The sequence below is a fragment of the Bombus vosnesenskii genome, unplaced genomic scaffold (assembly GCF_011952255.1).
Source record: "Bombus vosnesenskii isolate JDL3184/JDL3185 unplaced genomic scaffold, Bvos_JDL3184-5_v1.1 scf7180000013753, whole genome shotgun sequence".
Classification (NCBI taxonomy): Eukaryota; Metazoa; Arthropoda; class Insecta; order Hymenoptera; family Apidae; genus Bombus; species Bombus vosnesenskii.
The window spans coordinates 267,003-289,464 of record NW_022883205.1 but is presented as its reverse complement, the minus strand read 5'-3'; the positions used below and the strand labels follow the sequence as shown (position 1 = coordinate 289,464).

The 22,462-nt window shown below is 43.1% G+C and overlaps 1 protein-coding gene across 1 annotated transcript; it reads right to left on the bottom strand.

Moving 5' to 3' along the window:
• Window positions 1-307: 307 nt before the first annotated feature.
• LOC117238904 lies at window positions 308-21,028 on the bottom strand. Its single transcript, XM_033504104.1, has 4 exons — window positions 21,001-21,028; window positions 20,758-20,874; window positions 5,206-5,402; window positions 308-502 (listed from the first exon to the last, which is right to left on the bottom strand). The coding sequence occupies exons 1-4, from the start codon at window positions 21,026-21,028 to the stop codon at window positions 308-310; spliced, it is 537 nt and encodes a 178-aa protein (XP_033359995.1).
• Window positions 21,029-22,462: the final 1,434 nt, after the last annotated feature.

Sequence of the window (22,462 nt, the reverse complement as noted above, 5' to 3'; positions counted from 1 at the left end):
ATGCCTCCCAGTTTGGGAGGACCGCCTCCGGGCCCCGATGTTCACCTCCCTCGTTGATCAGCTGGGATCGCCACCGGTCCCACGTGTCCTCCTCAGCGGTTCCTATGTCGTTCAGAGCCGCTTGCTCGGTCGGATCTTCTCCCGGAGCGTTAGCGCCCGGAGCTCCCATGGGGGGGGGGGGCGCGGCTAGGGCGGTCGCCGACGCGTGAGACACCGTCCGGTATCCCCTAATGATTCTAATGGCGGTTACCCTGCGTAGCCTCCTCAGGAGCAGGATGCTGCGGCGGCTCGCCATCAGATCATCCGCTCATACCAGGGCCGCGTACATCACTCGGGACCGAACAACATCCTCGTACAGTCGACTCACCGCGTCTCCCGCCCCGCCGATGTTCGGTAGCAGGCCGCACAGGGCATTAGCAGCCACCGGCACTTTCGGAATCAGGCAGTCGAAGTGTGGCTCGAACGTCCACTGGCTGTCGATGACGAGACCCAGATATTTCATCTGCGAACGTTCGTAACCTAAGGCGCTAACCACCACTGCCGTCGTACGATAGTAGTTGCTGCTACAGATGTATCAACTGTTGGTGGAGTGACGAAATCAGCAATTTTAGAAGAATGACGATGAAGAGAAGGAGAAAGGTGCGGAGAGCCTGGATGAGAGGCACAAACGACGCGGCTCGATTGACCGAAGAATTTAAGGGGAACAGGAAGAAGTTGGCGAGGATGATTAAGGATTCTAAAGAAAGGTGTCGGAAGGAATTCGAAGGAATGCGATGCTGGATCGGGATTCATTGGGGGCGGGGGGCCATACAGGGCTATCATGTCCAGGGTGGCTCGGAGAACGAGGACGGAAGGTCATCACGTGGATAGGGCCCGTGACATACTACTTCGGGCGCTGGCGCTCAAAAGGAGATACGCCCGCTGGAGAGTATGGCATTCGGGAGAAGATTTGACCGAGCAGACGGCCCCAAACGACCTAGGAACCGCCGAGGAGGACGCGTGGGACCAGTGGCGATCCCAGCTAATCAACGAGGGAGGCGAAGATCGAGGCGTGGAGGCGGTCCTTCCAAACTGGGAGACATGGAGAAGCCGCCGCGGCCTCCCGCTGACATACCAGATGACCCAGATGCTCACTGGACACGGCGTGTTCGGCGAATACCTGAGAAAAATCGGACGGGAGACGGCAGACATTTGTCACCACTGCAGAGAGGGAAGGGACACAGCGCAGCACATGCTAGAGCTCTCTCCGGCGTGAGAGCTGCTCCGCTACACTCTGCAGCTCGCCATAGGAAAAAGACTCACCCCCTCGGCAATTATAGAAGCAATGTTGAGGGGGTCACAGGAATACGAGGCCGTCCGCATCTTTTGCGAGCGAGTTATGCTCGCGAAGGTGCAAGCGAAAAGGGAGAGAAAGAGAAACTCTCACTCTTGTAGGATAACGCGATGGCCCAAATTAAACAGACGGAGAATTCTTAGGACTGGCTCGAACAAGAGGACGCGGGAAGGGGGCGCAACAGAAGTTAATTCATAAGAGGTTTCTGGAGCACTCTGTCATACGCGTAGGATGGTCATCGTGGAGTTGTAGTCGGTAGGAGTCCGACACTACTCTGCTGTTACGCGATTATTAGAAGAGCGGTGTGTTCGTGAAGATTTCTCCACGTACAAAAAAAAAGGTTACGAACGTTCGGGACCCGGGTTCAAATCCCGATTAGTCCGATTTTTCTTTCCATATCATATAAATGAGAAGAAAAAGCAGCAGTACCCAAGCAGCGACGTCTAGCCCAGCAGTGGAACTATCACCACAACTAACTACACATAACACCTCAAATTGGTGACCCCGATGTGATCGACAGCGAAGAAGAGGTGACCCTCGACGCCTCACCTCCGATCCACGCAAGCATGTGACAGGATATGAGACGATGACCAAACCGGGAGTGAAGTGGTCAGTGTAAAGTCCATGGGCATCACCACCAGTACGTCATACTAAAAGGAGAAGCAGAGGCCTACGACCGTACACGAAAACGTCCTCACCGTATCGACAGGTATCCTCCGCCACGTAGAAGACTTCGCGCAACATCTGCACGGGTTTGACAACAAAAAACTGACCCCTGCCCCGATGCCACTCTCTCGCAACCGCACACGAAAACAACGATGTCCTACGACCACGACGACAGCAGCGCAGTGGTTTGCGCCTTAGGTTGCGAACGTTCAGGATCCGGGTTCAAATCCCGACGCCCGTAGTCTGATTTTTCTTTTCACATCTAAATGAGAAGAAAATGCAGCAGTAGTTCAGCAACAGCGTTATCTACGCCAGCAGTAGCTTTATCACCACAATAACCAATACACCTCAGTCTTTCCTCTGCACGTGAACGCTTATTTATAAATAATATTCAACTCTGAATCGGTTGTAAATAGCTTTTCATGTGTTTCCATACCGTTTTCAGTTGCTGAAATTTCTTGTTCATCGCATACTGAACAGTCTTCTTCTATTCTGTTATTTCTTTTTTATAATTTTATTTTGAGAATTCTTGACATTTTTAGGGCAAATATTTATCACAGAATAACACTATGTACGGAATACAAAATTATTATCAAATCTGATATGCTTTACTTTTTCTTTTATAACAATTTTACACAAAACGCTCTTTCTCTTTGAGTTTTAGAGATAACAAGTTTAGATGTCGACTGTTAGACTAACAAACTGAGATTTATTCTGGTCGAAAGGACGATAGCAAGTAAGAATATGGTCTGTAACGCCGATATTTATACGAAAATATTGTTGAGTATTGGCCGTTCTTCGCCAATGGTTACTGGAGGGTGGGTTTGGGAAAAACCCGCTTTTTCCGTGTTTCCACTAAGAAACTTCTCGACTTTTAAAATGTTTGTAACAATGGACTGTAAAAAATGCTAAATTTTGTGGCGGTTCCTTAGGATTATTATGGGCCTGAGTTGATATGTCTTGATAGCTGGTGGCCATCTTGATCGAGGGATGGATTATGTTTTATGAGAAGATAACGGGCGTAACTGCTGTTGTTATTTGTTATTACTGTTTTCGTTTATCATCTGACCTTGAGATAGCCTTTTCTTTGTACTGATTGTATATATTTTAAGAATATCTAAAATATTTTGTCGGCCGGTCAAATTGACTTCTCGCGGTAGTCAAGACAGAATACAAATTTTTCTCATAAAATAAAAGAGCAAACTATTTCGGAGATGAAAGGACACGGAAACCTTCCCTTTGACATTATGGGAAAACCCATCAACACTTTAATCTAGATTCTACCATAGCCGCAATTAAGCAATTGTTGTCATTCAATCCGATTGTATTTGTTCGAGATTTGCGATAATGATCTTGGGTTCGAAGCGACAACCAGTCGCCGAACGTCAAGGTCGCGACTGGTTGTCGCTTCGAACGCCGCGGTCAAGGGATGAACGTTTTTACTTAACATAGGGATGGAGTAATTCTATACTTTTCCTTAAAAGAAATAGCTATAGCGGCACGCGACAGTAAACATTCTAACGGTTTCTGTCCCGTGGCTCGCCACACGCAGACCCTATTCTTCGAGTAAGATGATTGCCAGATGTCGATGCGTCTCCGCAGTACATGTTCGGCTAGCTCGAGGGCCCGTTATAAATCTTAAGATTTAGTCAACTAAAGTCCTTCAAACAGACAAACAGTCTTTGTCCCAACTACGGGAAAATAGGGGAGACCTATTTTTCAACGAGCGGCGTCTCCCACTAGCAACCTTCCCTCGAGGGCGGCTAGCATTTTTTTCTAACCACCGATATGGAGATTGACCAATTAGCAGCAACGCCAATTTCCCTTACTTTCTGAACGAAGGCTTTTCTCGACGAATCCGATGATCTCGTGTCCTTAGACACACCCCATTGTAGATTTCCTCTGTGGCATCATCGGGACGGGAAAGTCATTCTTGCTCGCGATCTCATCGATGAAAGGAGTAACCCTTTACGACCAGTGAATATTACGCGTCCGACTTAGATTTTGCGAGTACGTTCATCTATCATCCCGTTGACCGCGGATTCGTTATTGAACCTAGGATCATTGTCATTAGTTTCTCGAGTACCTAACTACCACAGTTATTTGTCCGGTTCTATAATAATCGTATTTGCACTAGTCAATGTCTTCTCTATTGCATAACGACAACGTGTAACCCAAACGAAGATTCGTTTCACGCCCCGAACCCTAATTCTAATGTAAACCCGACATATAAGTATTATATATAGTTATGTATATATAAAAGGATATTTGTAATATTATTTAAGCATATTTTTCTTTCATTTGGTTCGCTTCAAAACGTAGTTTATATAGGTGTGGCGTATGGGTATCAATAGGACGCCGACAGGTCGACGCATCAACGCGGCGCAACACCTCCCGGGCGATCCGCGGGTACCAACCGCCAACACCAGAGGGCTACGACGACAACGAGTCTGTCTATCTCGCTAGCGGTCGAATATACGGGCGAACGATACAATTACCGCACCTAGCGAGACTCCCTTTACGTCTAAGGCAGGGACTACCGGGTATAGCCTTACTGACGAGTCCACCGGTAGTCCTGGGACGAAACGCAAAACTCTCTTTTCATCTGGCAGCGACAACCTCCGCCAAATACGGTATTTTTGTCCTAACTTTTACGTATATCTTGTACAAAAAACTGTTATGTGTGTGTATGTCAGAGTTGCTACAAATGTTTCCACTATTCGTAAACGATTTTGTCTGAGATCTTACGAGTTTATGTAAAATAAATCAAAGTCGTGATATTAAAAGTATGATACGGGTGTTGCTAGTTCATATTAATGTATTTCTTATACACAGAAAACGACTTTCTGTCTTCCTATTACTTCCCTTCTTATTTAAAATAATAAAATATTTAGCAAACAGATTATTTGATAATTCATTTCTCAAATAAAATTTTCAAATAAATTTATTTGTTATTTTATTTTAAGTTATTAATCATCTTTTTATTTAATATTTTCAGTTCAAACGAAAAGTGCTGTTTGAAATTAGTGTTTTCGAAATAATTGAAATGAATATTTTTCATGTAAATAATTTTCAAAAATTCTTCATAACAAAACTTATTAAAAATACAATTTTTGTTAATAAGGATTTTGATATTGCCCTCATATGATAAATACAAAAATGTAACACGTTTGTTCCCTATGATCTATAAATAAAGTATATATTACCTGGAGTTTATTTTGTTCAGTCGTAGTACAGCTTTGTCTATGTTCTTGTTGAAATTTCGGTTGATATGGCTCCAACATTCTAATCTTCCGCCAGCGATTGAAAAATAACGCAATTGCCGCAGCCCAAAGAAGGAGGACCAAAATAACAATCAAGGCCTCCTCAGCTCTGACTATAACTGCATTTGGTTTCGGAATGCCTGTTGCAACATTATATTCTATTGTTATACATTCATCGTTGGAACAATCATGGATTAATGTATTTTTCATATTTTCCCTATTTAAACATAATGTATTCAAGTTTTAAATGAACAGTCGATTACAAAAATATTTGAACACTTACCGCAGGAAGTCTTAAAAAGTGTATTACATGCATTATTCGAAATTTTTTGAAATTTTGTTAGCATCGTAATGAGACATGACTATCGTTATCACATAGCAGTAATAAAATTTGGAATTAATCCGAAAATGTACATAGAAATTGCAAGACATTTATTGCAAACATATACTTACTTTTCACTAATATAATTTGTGAAAAAGTAGTATAATCCCGCTACATGTTTTTGCTTACGGTATAGTGAATATAGTGAATGTTTTGATGATATCCAAAAATATCTTGTAACGTATATAGATACAATACGTTTTTAAATCTGTTTTAAATACAAATATAATCACCATAGCAGTGTCTCGTTACAGTGCTAATGAGATCTCAAAATGCTTTATATAATACAATGCACGAGAAGTTTCTGAGGGTGTCTGAATATTTTTGTGAGCCATTGCAGGTATAAAGTTTCTACGAATATTCAAGTACTTTTCTGGGTAACAGTATACACCAGATCACGCACCATTATAATATTTAACATTGTCTAATGAAGTCTTTTTTCCATAAACTTTAACGTTTATTAATTTTTAATAGATTAAGAAAGTCTTACAAATTTTCAATCTCACTCGTAAAGTAATTCTAAAACACATGAACAACAAATAGAATGGAAGATCTTATATTACAAATGTCAAAATTGAAAGAAATACGCTGGCTTACGAAAGTATTCCAACATCCTTTAAAACAGAATAGTTTTTTAAAAATTGAACGTAAATTTTTGTGAAAAATTAGGAGAATTAATTTACTAAGTAAGATATAAAAAATTGTAATTAGTTGGAATCACGAAGAGAATAGTAATAGGAAAATTTAAACAACAATTTCTTAGATTTATATTAGTTGTGTACATGCTAGAAATTTTATCGAGTATATTATCATGAATAGATCTTTATGCAAATACATATTTTTATAGGAAGTAAGTACAGTTATGAAACTTGGTTAGAAATTTATTTTGTCATTAGAAGATTCTAAAAATACAATGTTTATTCTGCATTTTTATATATCACATATGTTATCCATAAGTGAATATTTCTTACATAATTTCTTGCATAATTTTGCACATCTTTAGTTGATAATTTATCAAGTAATAATATGTAAGACCGGCTAAATCTAATAATTTATTATTATTTGTGTAATTATCTATTTATAATAGATGGAGCAGCGTCGCTCGCACTTCCTCTGTCACTTCAATTACCTACCTCGTCTTTATTTCATATTGTATTTTCGTTGTTAGTAAACTGTGCTATGAGTCGATATCATTCTAAGTTTCATTGTTATAGAAATTACAATTATTTGTATATGCATTTAAATTTAATAATTTATATGTATTATATTCATATTTATACCGCGTGCACAAATCTGTGGCGTTCCTTATATAGCTTTACCATTAGCAATTTTGATTTTTGTAAACTTTTGTAAATTTTCATGTTGATTAAAAGAAAGAAGACAAAGATACATGGAACAAAAAAGATTATAGAAGAAAAGTTTAAGCAAGAAGATAACTGTGTGATTATCGGGGATGTAGTCACAAATAGTAGCAGTATTTTGGAGACAACACATATGTTAACACTTTAAGTATTTTATCTAATTTTGAAAGTTTGCTTAACTTGCATGCTTAATTACTTTTAATCTATGACACGTGTACGCGACAAAAGCGCCACTTGCTGTAAAATTGAAATACACTATAAAAAATGATAAACTTTTTTAGTTCTCTTTTTCAAAAATGTATACCTTTATTGTTTAAAAATTCATTAATATTATGCACAGAATTTTAAATCTGACTAATTTGTAAACAAAACAGATAATCAGTATTTGAAATTAAATATATTTTTGTACTAAATAATCAATATTTGAAACTAAAAATGTTTTTATATTAAATAATCAAACATTCGGAAAAGAAAAAGTATAAATTAAAAATTTAATTTATTTTTAGACAAGAGAGTGATATTCTTCAAAAGAAGGAAGATCACGTAGTGCCATGTCTATGTATAGCGTTTTATTTATTAACGTTCAGTTCATTTATTATTCTAGAATGTGTTAAAATTATGAATATGTTTCTTGGTTCACCTAAATATTACCTTAAATAGCAAAACCAAATTTTTTTTCTCTTTGACGAGTATGTCCGCTATGAAACAAAAAATTGCTATCTTCGTTAATTATTTTTATAATAAATAAAGATCAAAGTAGGTGGAAAATATATCTTTTTATTTCTGAATATGTGCACACTGGTTAAAAATTTTATTTTACTTTTTTCGATAAAAATTTGTATTAAAACATTTTTATATTTTTCTCGAATATTCTTCATTAAATCTAATCTAATGTTTTTATAATTCAGTTTTTAGAGGATAAAATTTGTTTATAATGTAACTACTTTTGAAAAGCAATGGATAATACCCGACATCGTGTGTTGATTCGTATATCGAAAATTGAAATGAGAACGTAATAATCACGATACTATCAACTAATATAAATAAAATTATTTTAATAATAATTATTCTACCGAAGTACAAAATAAAAAGTTCTGTAACATTAAGTTGCTTGATTAACCTTAGTTACTAAATAAACATGTGTCATACTGTTTTTCCTAAAGTACTTAAATATACAACAAAATCTGTTTCACTGTCTCAAGGCCAGTTCACTGTGGAGTGCCGAAGCGTGCAGACGTGTCTCTAGTGTCCAGTGTAGTCCGAAAACAACACGTGTCGCCCAACCGTCGAAAGTGAACACAGCCAAATGTCTCCTACCCTTTAGAGAGAAGAAAATTCCACGCACCTAACCCCAACCCGAATACTAGCCTCATAGCCTCACGACTAGTTATTCATTTTGAATTAACTAGCTCGATGATGGCCCAGCAATCGCGACCAGACTCTCCGGAGCAGACTCGCAACTACCCCGCGCTACCTCCTCCGTGGCAGAAGTGTAGCAGAACTCTCCGCACCAACGACGCTAATATTACAAAGAAACGGAAAATCGAAACATCAAAACCAGACATGAACGACATCCGGAACGAACAATCAACGATACAAATAAACACCCACAACAGGTTCGCCGTATTGCAATCCACTAACAACGCCACGGAAATCACAGACCCGCCGCCAAACCCACAAGCACAGAGAATCCCCCCTCCCCCAACCATATTTGTGGATGACGTCATCGACATACAAACAATGATCAAGTCCTTAGAGAGAGATATCTCCAAGGACGACTACAACCTGAAGATCAACAACAACAAAGTAAAAATTCTGCCGACAACCCCTGACGCATACAGAAAAATCACCAAACTGCTTAAGACATTGAACGCCGACTTTCACACGCAACAACTCAAACAAGAAAGACCTTTCCGAGTGGTCCTACGCAACATTCACCACTCAGCAGACATAGACGAACTCAAACACGAACTCTCAAAACTCGGCCACGGAGTCATCAACATAAGTAATATAAGGCATAGAGTCTCGAAAGACCCGTTATCCTTATTTTTCATAGACATAAAACAAAAGCCTAACAATAAGGAAATTTACAACATCAGTCGCCCAATGAACGCAATAGTAAAATTCGAACCACCGCTTGTGAAAAAAGAAATAGTGCAATGCAAAAGGTGCCAAAGGTACGATCACACGCAGAAATACTGCAGCCATACCTTCCGCTGCGTTAAATGTGCAGGCACTCACTCCACTGACCAGTGCGCTAAATCACCGGAAACCCCAGCGAAATGCATTCACTGTCAAGGTGACCAACCTGCCAGCTATAAAGGCTGCTCAGCCTATAAAACTCTATACACAAACAGGTATCCTAACTCAGAGCAAAAGAGGTAACCAACCAAACACCCAGTCCTACTAAATTCATCACCACCTCAACCTCCTATGCCCAAGCAGTACAAGGCATCCAAAATAACCCGAATAGCAAAGGGATCTTTCCCAAAATAGTGTCCCCAACTCACCTAACACAGACAACTTCTCTAGGCTTGAGAAGCTAATAGAGAAACAATCGGAGCAAATAAATAATTTGCTATCGCTACTAACACTCACCATGGATAAATTAATACGCCCCGACGCAAAATAAAACCAAGGCGCATAGCTCTTTGGAACGCCAACGGTCTAGCACAACACAAACTTGAACTAGAACTCTTCTTAAAATAACAGCAAATCGACGTAATGCACGAATCAAAAACTCACTTCACCGACAAGAGCTACCTGAAAATAAATGGTTACAAATTCTACCATACCCAACACCCCAGCGGAAAGGCCCACGGTGGCACCGGAATAATAATCAAAGCAAGTATTAAGCACTACGAACTCCCATCATTCCAGAAAGACTACCTCCAAGCAACAAACGTAGCAATAGAAGACTGTCATGGCTCAATCACCACCTCAGCAGTATACTGCCCTCCCAGACACTCCATCGCCAAAGAAGACTTTGATAACTTCCTGGACACCCTGGGCAACAGATTCATAGTTGGAGGAGACTATAACGCCAAGCACATCCAATGGGGCAGCAGACTGGTTACAGCAAGAGGCAAAAACCTCTTTAACAGCATAACAAACAACAACCTCAACTACCTCACCACATACGAACCCACATACTGGCCCACTGACACCAACAAAATGCCCGACCTTCTCGACTTCTTCGTAACTAAAAATATCTCATCAAGACACGCCCAAATCAACTCCTCGGCTGATCTCTCCTCTGATCATTCCCCCGTGATAGCAACAGTCAGTTCAAGAATTATCGAAAATACACGTAATGGCTCCATTCACAACCAACACACGAATTGGCAGCTCTTTAGAGAAGTCTTTACACACTCAACTTTAGTTTTAACTCCACTAAAAACTAAGGAAGAAATCGAAGCAGCCACGGAATACTTGAACACGAGCATAATAAACGCCATCCGCCTCTCCACACCGACGAAGACGTCTATCAGCAAACAAGAATATCCCCAATACATATTAAAAAAAATAGCAGAAAAACTTAGACCAAGAAGAGTATGGCAGACCCATAGAACATCGGATGACAAACGCAAACTAAACGACGCAACTAAAAAGCTATCCAAAACCATAAAAAATTATAAAAATGACTGTTTCCAAAAATACCTCGCCAGCTTATCCCCCATAGCCGACTCCAACTACTCACTATGGAAGGCCTCCAGGAAACTCACACGCCCCCCACAAATAATCCCACCTATCCGCCGTCCGCAAGGTGGATGGGCGCGAATCCCTATAGAAAAAGCCGACCTGTTTGCCAAACACTTGTCAAAAGTATTCAAACCCCATTCCCCCAAAGCCGCCGCGGACGTTACTGAATACCTGCACACCCCCTTCCAAATGTCCCCTCCTATCGAACCCTTCTCCTCTGCAGAGACTATAGAAACAATCAGTCGCCTAAACCCCAAGAAAGCAGCAGGACACGACCTAATAGGCAATAAAGCAATCAAGGAACTTCCCACAAAAGGGATAGCACTCATCACATCGATTTTTAATGCTATCCTTCGCCTGGAACACTATCCGAAGGCCTGGAAAATCTCATTGATTACCCTCATCCCTAAACCCGGTAAACCGATATACGAAACCAGCTCCTATCGCCCAATCAGTCTTTTACCTACCCTGTCTAAACTATTCGAGAAGATGCTCACGAATCGACTCCTTCCACTCCTAGAGAACTTGAAAACACTCCCAGATCACCAATTCTACTTCCTAAAACAACATTCAAAAGTAGAGCAAATCCACCGCATAACCCATACGATCAGCCAAACACACGAAAAGAAAAAATATCGCTCAGCGGTTTTCCTAGACATCCAACAGGCATTCGACAAAGTATGGCATGAAGGGCTACTATACAAGCTGAAAAAGATCCTACCTCGCCCCTACTACTCCATCCTAAAATCCTACCTAACCAATAGGCAATTCATGGTTAAATACCTAGACGCCACTTCCGCAACATTCCCAATAGAAGCCGGCATACCCCAAGGTAGTGTCCTCGGACCCCTACTGTACTCCATCTACACTGCCGACCTACCTATATCAAATGATATAACAATAGCGACATTTGCAGACGACACAGCGCTATTAGCTTCCCACGCTGACCCGGTAATAGCCTCATCCACTCTCCAGCGAAGTCTCGACTCCATGGAAAAGTGGTTTCACAAATGGGGCTTCAAAGTCAACGAAAAGAAATCCACACATGTAACCTTCACGCTCCGAAAACAAACCTGCCCCCAGGTCACCATCAACAATGCAACAGTTCCTAGCAGGGACTCAGTCCGATACCTGGGCATGACCCTGGACAGGAGACTAACGTGGAAGAAACACATCTCAGATAAAACGAAGCAACTAAAGGACAAACTAAAAAAACTCTATTGGCTCACGGGCCGACGCTCCAAACTAAACATACGGAATAAAATTACCCTCTGCAAGACCGTAATAAAACCTGTCTGGACTTACGGAATCCAACTATGGGAAACAGCAAGTAACTCCAACATTGAAATACTTCAACGCATCCAATCGAAAACACTAAGATCCTTAATAGACGCACCTTGGTATGTTACCAACGAAACCATCCATCGCGACCTCAAGATACCCACAGTCAAAGAGGAAATAGCAAAATATAGCGACAGATATAGCAAAAGAGTCAACAAACACCGAAACCCCCTAATCACTGGACTACTTGTTACGACGGACCAGATTCGCAGGCTGAAGAGGCACTACCCGCTAGACCTAAACGCTAGATTCATTTAGTTATCCAAATTAAGCATATGCACTTACTTATAATACTTATAAATTATACCTGTCTATAATAAGTATTAACTTATTGTAAATAAACAGCCATGTCACTGCGCCACGCCAGAGAAATTACTGAAAATTCTCAACGCGAGAATTGATTGTAATTTCAATAAATAAATAAAAAAAAAAGAACTGTCTCAAGGCCGGTCTTCCTAACGATGCCAACCAATAAACACCGTGTTGATCGAACGTCTAAAGCTATGCGCGGTCGCTACAAAACTGTTTTACCCGAAAACTGCTTCACTTGAATTGTTTCATACTTTAACATAGAGTGTAGCTTACGCAACACAAGTAAGCGAAGCAAGGTGACCTGCGCTTAATTCGCCGAATTTTGTCGCCTCCTTCCCGATTCGGTGCAGATACTCACCGAAGCAGCCGTGTCCGGTGAGCACATGCGTCACCCTGTACGTCAGAGGAGGTCCGCGCCGTCCAACCAAACGTCCCTTTGGAAGGACGACCCCGAGGACCCTTATCCCCGGTGCACCCGCTCTCGTGTCGAGGCTGGCGCGCCATCTGTCGAGCAAAGCTCGCTGAGCCCGAACCCTGACGTCGGCGCCCGCCTGGCCCACTCCGCCCGACACACCCCGAGTGTGGAGGTAAATCTCGCGACAACTCAGGGCCTGCAATTCAAACGGGGGAAACTCGGCGAGCACCGCCGCTGCCGCCGCCGAAATGCTGCGGAAGCCCCTCACTACCCTGATGGCCACTGTCCTATGCAGCCTCCTGATCACTAGGAGCTTGCGACGCTTTGTCATCAGGTCCTCTGCCCAGATCGGAGCTCCGTAGAGGAGCTCCGTAGAGGAGCTTCGATCGCACCACGCCGGCGTACAGCCGGCGCACTCCGACGTCGGGCCCGCCCAGCCGAGGCAGCAAACGTCCTAAGGCGTTCACCGTCGCCTCAACACACGACGCCAGGCGCTCGAAGTGAGCGCAGAAGGTCCAGTGGTTGTCGAGGGTTAAGCCCGGATAATTCATGCTGGTTCCGACCCCGATCTCAGCTCCCTCCAACCTCAGGCGATAACCCGCTGGAAGCGTCCCGTGATCGGCCCTGCGGCAATACCACATTGCCTCGGACTTCTCTGGGGACACCCTCAGTCCCAATTCCTTGATCTCGGTGACCACGCAGGCCACAGCCAACTCCGCCAGGCGGACGGTTTTACCACATGCCGTGCCCCAGACCAGCACCAACGTGTCGTCGGCGTAGCACGTCAGTGTCGAGTTCGGAGGCATGGGCGTCCGAAGCACTGCGTCGTACGCGATGTTCCACAGCAATGGACCCAACACCGAACAGCTCTCCCGGTCTCCCCTCCGCCTCGGACGGTATAGACGATACTCCGGTCCCGGAGGAACGCCCGGACCACATCCAGCAGGTACGCGGGCACCCGATGAAATTCGACGGCCCGGTATATCCTGTCCCAGGGGATGCTGTTAAAGGCGTTGACCACGTCCAGCGACACGGCCAGCGCAACGTAATCATATCGCTCGGCCCCCTCGACAAAGGAGCGGACGCGGGCGACAGCGCCGGTCGTAGATCGCCCTCTCCGAAAACCGAACTGGCCGTCGTGCAGTCCGGGCACACTCCGGGACAGATGCGACTCCAGGCAGGCAGCCACCACTCTCTCCACCCGCCTCGTCCAAAAGGCACACCGGCCGAAAGGCGGAAGGCGAGTCCGGAGAGCGCCCCGGCTTCGGCAGCAGGATCATCCGCCCCTCCTTCCACGACGCGGGGAATTCACTCCGAGACAGGCATCCGTCGAACAGACGCATTAGTCTCGTGGCCAAGACGCCGGAGACGTCCTTCCATAGGCGGGCCGGGACTCCATCGGAACCCGGTGCTTTCCGCGCTCCGATCCTCCCGACGGCCCCGGCCAGTTCTTCCTCGGTGACCCTCAATTCCGGGCTCTACCTTCCCGCGGAGACACGTGGTTCTTCTTCTAGCGGTTGAGGCTCCTGCTCCTCCTCTTCGGTAGGGCTACCATCTCCCTCGTTCACTGCTCCCGGGAACAAGGTGCCGACGACCTCGTCCGGGAATCGAGGGTCCATGCTCTCTGTTAAGGAAAGCGCCCATGGACGGAGTTTGTTCAATACCATTTTGTAAGGGCGCTCCCAGGGGTCAGAGTCGAGGCTGGCCAGAAGCTCGTCCCAGACCCGCCTCTTCTCCTCCTTGATGGCTCGTTGCAGGAGTCTTCGCGCTTCGCTGTAGGCCTCGTACAGACGAGCCATCGTGTCTTCGTCCACCCGCCGCCTACGGCGGGATCTGGTGTACCGGCGCCGGGCGCGGATGCATGTCTCGCAGAGACGATCTATCTCCTCGGACCACCAGTACACAGCGCCGGCGCGACGCGGGGTTCCAGATCGCGGAATACACGAATCGCAGATCGCGCGCATGTCGCGCCTCAGCCGAGTCGCTCCCGCTTCCGCGTCCTCGTCGGTCCTGGATTCTTCTAACCAAGCCGCTGCCATGAAGTCCTCGTCGCGGCAGGTCACCGCCCACCGCGGGAATCTTCTTCTCCTTCCCGGTGGGCCGATGGGCCCGCGCGCACCCAACGAACGGTCGCCCATCACGCCGCCAACCGCCACCTCCATGAAGATGTAGAGGTGGTCCGAGAGGGTCTTCTCCGGGGAAACCTCCCAACCGGAAACGCGGCGGGATGCGGCAGGGTTTGCCCATGTGAGGTCCACTATGGACTCTCCCCGCCACGCCACGCACATACTGGACAACCCCCGGTTCATAAGCCGCAGGTCGAGTGCTGCCGCCCAGTCCTGTAGATCGCGCCCCCTCCCGTTGGTCCTGCGGGAGCCCCACGCCGTTGAGTGGGCGTTGAAGTCCCCGAGGACCAGTGACGGGCAGGCGCCCAAACGCCTCGCGCAAGCCGCGAGCCCGTTCAGGAAGGAGGCGTATTCTGTCCGGCTGATGTTGGGTGACACGTAGACAGCCACCACTGCCAGGTCACCCCATTTCACGGCCACAAAGTCCCGTCCCCGCTCGATCACCGAGCAGGAGGGGCTCCCCGCGATCCCGGTCCAGAACACGGCGACCGAACCGATCAGATCCCCAGCGCCTCGTGACGCGTCGGGAATGCTGTACGGCTCGGCCACTGCCGCCAGAGCAATCCGCCGCTCCGTCAGGCTCTGGAACATTAAGTCCTGAGCCCGGCGGGAGCGGTTAAGATTGCACTGCAGGAGCAGTTGTCCTTCTCCTCTTCTTCCGCTCAGGTCGGGGAAGGCTCCGTCTCCATAGCCTCCTCCGGGCCGTTCCCCTCACCGTCGTTGTGTCCACCTTCTCTGTCCTTTCTTCTGTCCCTCATGGGGTCAGTTGACGGCGGTATCGTTTCCTTCCTCTTCGCCGCGTTCCCACCGTTGCCTGGAATGGTCTTTGCTTCCTGTGCGATCCTCCTCTTACGGGCAGGCGGTTTGCATGCCGGTGACCCCATACGGTGCGACGCGGGCATTCCCAAGACCGCGCACACCGGACACATGGGTACCCGCGCCGGGCAGTCCCCGGCCCGGTGTCCTTCCTCTCCGCACCGGTAGCAGCGCTCCGATCGGTCGGCCGTCGATGTGCAACGGCCCGGCGCACGTAACCCGATTCCATGCACCTGAAGCATTGGAGTCGACGCGCAGGGAGAGGGGAAACCCTCGCCGTTGACCAGCCTATGATAATCCTACCTTTTCCTCTGCTGATTTTCCTGGCCGCTGTCAGCGGGCAGCGTAGCCATACCGATCCGAGTCCTCGAGGAGCGGAGCGTATGACTCCCACGTTGACCTCATCGGCCTGGCAGTCCCCGGCCTCAGCAACGGCGACTGCCACCTCCTCCGGGGTGACCGAGTCCTCCAGTCCGGTCACTCTTAGCTCGGCTGTCCTTCGCGGCACGGTTACCTTGGCGGGTAAATCCTTCAGCGTGGCCGCCATCCGCCGGCGCAGGGTGACGGGGAGCCCCACAAGAAGGTGAGGTGGGTGGTCTTGGCAGATACGGGCCCACCAACCTCTCCGAGCTTCTCCGCGCCGGATCGGCAAACTGGCGGGGGCCAAAGACGCCGACCAGTCACCATCAGGCTATAGGAGAACATCAGATTCATCGGGGTTTTCCAGGGCGTGGTCCTACGCCCTGAGAACCCGTAGCCGCCTCGTGCCCCCCAAGAGCGACAAGTCTAGTCTAACGCTAACGCCTATCGTGGCAGTCTAAGCATAACGCGAGAGTTGGTTCTCGGTATTGTCGAGCATACATTTCCTCTCCTAAATATCTTATAGTGCTACATCCACTAATACATTAAATCCAATTATAAGAGTCCTGCTCTAGCGTACATATCTATCTTATCTTCGTGCGATAAGTGTTATCTATTTATCTCTACTCAACAGTGTACTCTAAGTGTTGGAAATACATAATTTATAATTCTGTGAATCACAGTGTTATACAAACTTAATCGCCCCTATGATCTCAACGGAAATCAGGGGATGGATCAATTCGCGGTGTCGATTGTTATAATCGTAACGGGAATTTACGACTCCCGTTGACGTCTCTCCTCGCGATTACGTTTCCCCGCGATTGGTCGAAACTACAGTATGCCCTACGTGATATGATTTACCTTGAGATATGCCCTAGACTAGATTTTATATGAGGAAAAAATGGAAGCTTGAACTCATATGACCTACTCGTAAGAGTAATATTCTAAAATGTAAAATCCAAGCAATGAAATATCATTCATACGCGAAAAAAATTGTCACTATTTAAGTATAGCAGTAATATACAGTGATCACTTGCGATCGAAGCACATCAACGGGAGTCGTAAATTCCCGTTGCGATTAGACGATATGAATTGAAGAGCAAAAAGTATCGTGTAAAAAAGAAGAAATTCTGAATTAATTGGCTGATTAGCAATATAATAATATCGTGTTTTGTCTCATTTTAATCAGAAAAATCTTACCAGTGTATTCATGAAATTTTTATTCACTAAATATTTAACTTGAACAAATTTTTTCTCATCTGACCGATGCGAGAGTGTCACGTCGATCCGGGGTGATTTCACGTTCCGCACGTAAGGTGAGAGATTCGTACTTCAATTATGATCGTTATTACAAAATTTATTAGAAACTGACAGAGTAACGATACAGAATGTTTTAACAAAACAGAATAGAATGTCAAGTACTGACCTGAGAGGTATTTTTATATCAAGGGTTTGGTTCCTGTGGAGGGGTTATCGCTGGATGCTGGTCACATAGGGATTCCGTTGCTGCTTAGTTACTGTTTCGATGGCTAAGGTATGTGAGATATAATTATCCTTTCGCTGCATTTCCACGACCACCATAACAAGAGCAAAATATACGATTCAGTCAAGTGCTCGAAACAAAATCACGGGGCAGGGATAATGCAATGATATAAACGGATGATATAAACAACAGTATCATTGTATTCTATCGGGATATCAAAGCGGGAGACCTAAAGTGGTTATGAGGCTAGATAATATCTTGTTGGCAAATGAATAACATGCGTCTGTTCTAACGAAGCACAACTTACTGCTATAATACAGCAACTTTTGGTCCATTTTTATGGCTTTATATCTACGTCATGAAGCATAAGAAATATAATCATGTTCTATTATTGAGTTCAATTAGTATTAAAAATTAGTATTACAAAATATCTTGGTCTGCCGAACTTCATCCAGCTACGACCTACTAGCGGACCATAAGCAATCTGACGATCAATTTTTTCCATCAGCTATTTACGTACACATTCGCAATACACGCCTCGCGGGGCAGCTTGTCTCTATATAATTTAATAACTTGTGAGTTTATGAAAAAATAAGTTTAATGTTTCCTTTGATATTACCTCTGGCCGAAATTCTGGATCTTTCCTCTTACTGCATAACAATCGGAAAAACGAAACGTGCCACTTTTCGTAACGCATATGCCCTTCTATAATTTCATATCTTTCCTATTATTTTAGTATGAAGCTAACAGTGTAACTATTACCAAAAGACACTTAAAAATCTAGAATTTTCTGTATAACAGATATGCGTCAAACTATGCATAGAAAACACATTCCCTTAGTTAACCCTTTGTCCTACCAACTAACTTCCGATTGCTCAGGCCACAATAAACAAGAAAGTAAGTCACGCGTCGAGCTATTTAGCTGTTTAGCCATGTGCTGCAACTTGCGCAAAATGTATGCGACTTATGACATGTATTCGATGCAACGAAATGAATTGTGAAATAATAAACACTTTTATGCACAGCTAATACTTTTAAGATGTCTGGGAAGTAATTATGATCGATTCATCAGTGAACAAAAAATGCTTTAATATTTGAAAATAGATAATATATCAGTACCAATTCGTAAATTAATACCTAATTTAAATTAATCATTATTAATTAATGTTTTGAGAAAAATCGTAGAAAATTAGTAATCTTCAACTGTGTGATATTTGTCGAAACAATGAGGTACATGTAACGCAACTCGACATTTTTTACACTCTCACGTTGTTTCCTTACGTTTCTTATTTTTCGTACATACTTTACAAGCTCTTGTTGGATTTTTTTCAATGGCGTGGAATCCATATGTTTCGGAAAATGACCTTAATGTTGCTCATATAGTCTCATTGGTATATCTGCGTCCGATAATTGCCCTCGTCTTTTATAATCTTGTAACGGTACGTTTTGTAATAATGTTTCAGCTATTTGAGGTTTATACTTGGTGTAATTCTGTTTCTTTTCCATATTGTTTTCTGTTGTACAGAATGTATGAATTAACAAGTACCATATCAAATATGTAAAAAAAGATTTCCTCATAACAGGGAAGTACGCTAATATCTGATCTTGGCGATCAATACCAATCATTCCTCTGTTGTAATCAAGAATACATCTTGGATTGAAAGAAGGGTTTAGTTGACTCCGTTTTGTTCAGTCATTTCTATAGAATCGTACCTTTGTAGAAATAATATGGGCCTCTCGTTTATCCTTCCACTTCAACGCTAATATGTCATTGCAGCTTCCTATCCTGCATTCCCCTTTTTTTAAATTTTGCTTTAACAAAATCTTTCGGCATATTTTTTCTATTAAAACATACTGTCCCAACAGCATTTGTTCCATTTTCAACTAAAATTAAAAACAGTTTCGGCTAAGAATACCAATTACCTATATACAATGTGTGTCCTTTATATAGTACTGACTTTGATAAATCCATGACAACACTTTCAGATGCATTATAACCAAGATTTGTTTTATCATTACTTGAATATATTGTAAAATTATAGCAATAACCAGATGTTGACTCGCACAATTTATAAAATTTTTTTTCGAACTTTGTCTTCTTCGAGAGATTAAATTGTTTATGAAACATGCGTCCCTTAAATTTCATTAACGATTCATCGATCGCGATGTTCTCTTTCATTGCGTGCACTTATTTGAATTTTTTATTAAAATAGTTTATTACAGGTTTGACTTTACGTAATTTATCCATCTCGTCAGTCGTATCGTTATTTACAAAACTCAGTGATTTGCAAGACCAGTTTTTAGACCAGTTTATCTGAATTTTTGGTTGTTTAGCTCGAACCATTATTATGCCTAATGCAAAGTATATTTTAATTTCATCACAATTTACATGGATCTAAGTCTCATCAATTTTCTTTCTTTTATTTTCATTGATTATTGCTTGTCCTACGTAGCGATTCGTTTCCGTGACAATATTATCCCAAAACACATTGTCAAGCATTGTTTAAAAAGATCTAACTCTCTTTTACTTCCACTGATCTAAAATTGCTACTCTTACGCCAGGAGTTTGTATTTACTTCCAGATTTTTGGCTTGTTATTTTCTACTTTCCAAATCCATTGCTTCGATAACTGATGATTGATACTGTCTTCATCGTCGGTGTTCAATGATTAATTTTCTTGGATATTTTCGTACAGGAAACACAATATCGCTACCATCACTACCGTTATAAAGAAGGATCTACCGAATCACTATCCGCAATAGTAACACACTTCTCACTACTACCATCAATATTAGATTTTTTTTACTATCATGATACGTATAAGGGTTGTCTAAATTTAGGGAATTATAATGCAAACGTGTGAACGTAACGAAGAATTACACGTAGCTAAAGTAAGAAAATATCAAGAGCAACTGAACCACGAGTCTAACTCGTATGGTTTATGTTTGTCCCGAATGAAGTACCACGATCCAGGCTCGTACTTATTGTTTTTGGGCCAAATTTCTTACCACGAGTCTCACTCGTTGTTGTAGAACAAGGCGTTAAATGCGGCAGTTCACTAAAACACGAAAAAGTCTATTTCTTGATGGTAAAATTAAAAAATACGTTCGGCCCTTCAGTCTTTCTGAATGTGATATTCGAATTGAGTACAAAAAACGAAAGTTCGTCTTCTGCGTTTTATGTGATTTTAAACTCACCATCCGGATAGGTCGAATTGATTTCAGCGATGACGTCCAATTTGGATGGTATTGATCCGACAAGAATCATGTCTTCCGGAGCTTCCTTTAACTCTAGTTCGATTTCTGTCACATCTCCTAAACAAACGAAAACGATATGATATATGTACAGGATATCAAAAACTATTTGTCGTGGCTCTAGAAGATGATTCTACACTTCCGGATCGATGGAGATCTGTTAAAAAACTGGATCGCGAAAATTACCTCGAGCATGATTTTCATGGTCGAACATTTTTATTGCATCGTATGGTAGTCATTACTGGGAACGAATGTCTGAAAGGAACCCACGAGTCGCAATGAAATCATCTTCTTAGAAAAAATGTTTAAAGCGTCATTAATCATTATTTATTTTATTTATTTTAAAGTTAGATAAGGCACAAAATAACGTCGGTGTTAGAATCTACTTACTAGTGAACATATGATATCTATCATTCAAAATATTAAACTGACTTTATTTACATGTTACAGTCAGATATGGAATAAATCAAGCCTGTCTAAGTTATCATTCCCGCGATCGGTTTTCAAGTGCGAGGAACGAAAGAACGATTTACTATATTCTCCCCGTTCAACGAGTCGGGTCGATAGAAGTAAACAGAACATTCGCGTGAAAATGCAAGATGAATATGAAGAAGTAAATAGCATACACGATAAATGTAAGGGAATACAGATATTTGCTGGCTATTTATTAAGTGCAGACAAGCGACACAGCAGAGAGATCGTGATAGGGCAAATTGTGAGCGCAGGCACAAATCTCCTTTACGAGATCATGCGTACAATGCCACTTGCGCCCATTAGCCAACACTAAAAGGCTATTTGGGATAGTCTGGATCAGTATGAACAACTTGAAGTGCGATGAACCATTAACAGGCAAGGATAATGGAAATACGTCAGCGTTAAATCACTCGCCTTTGGGAAATACTCTGCAAACATAGAAATATTTGTTCGATGCTTTGTGCTATTGGTGAATGGTGGTAATTATTCTTTGGCACGAGAAATATATCTGCAATTGACAAAAATTAATAGAGGATCGCAGCATCGAGTTCCAGATCGTCATGATTTTCAAAGGGCTCAGCGATCCACAATTGTGACACTAATATCTCACTCGACGCTCCTCGTGTCCATTAGCGTAAGGAAGAGCACGTTATCGTTTATGGACGTATGTACCCATTAATGTGTTTGCGAAGAATATCTCGTCAAATAGGGATTTTACACGAATCGGTGAGGAGAATAATGCGTAAAGAAGGTCTATGTCTTTATAAGGTTCACCGTGTGCAAGAACTACGTAGAATGAATTATGTACCGACGTATTTGTCTCCGATAATCCCTTCACGTCGACAAGAACGTTGTGGATGGAATAAGTGTTATCAGCTACGGCATAGGAAGGAGTAATAATTGAACTGAATAGGAATAGAACTGGAATCATAACAACTAATAAAAAAATTTGGACTTTAATAAGAAACCTCGTGAAAATGAGTACAACACAGAATATATATGTGTTTAACGGAATATGTATGTTGTTCTAGAGTTTATTTATTTATGTTTGTAGTGTTCAATATCGTGGATGATTGTTTAAATTCCTTTGTGCTCTCTGCAAAATATATACAGACTTGTACTAAATATCTAACAACGCCTATCATTTTTAGAATCGTGTCGGTATAATTATAAT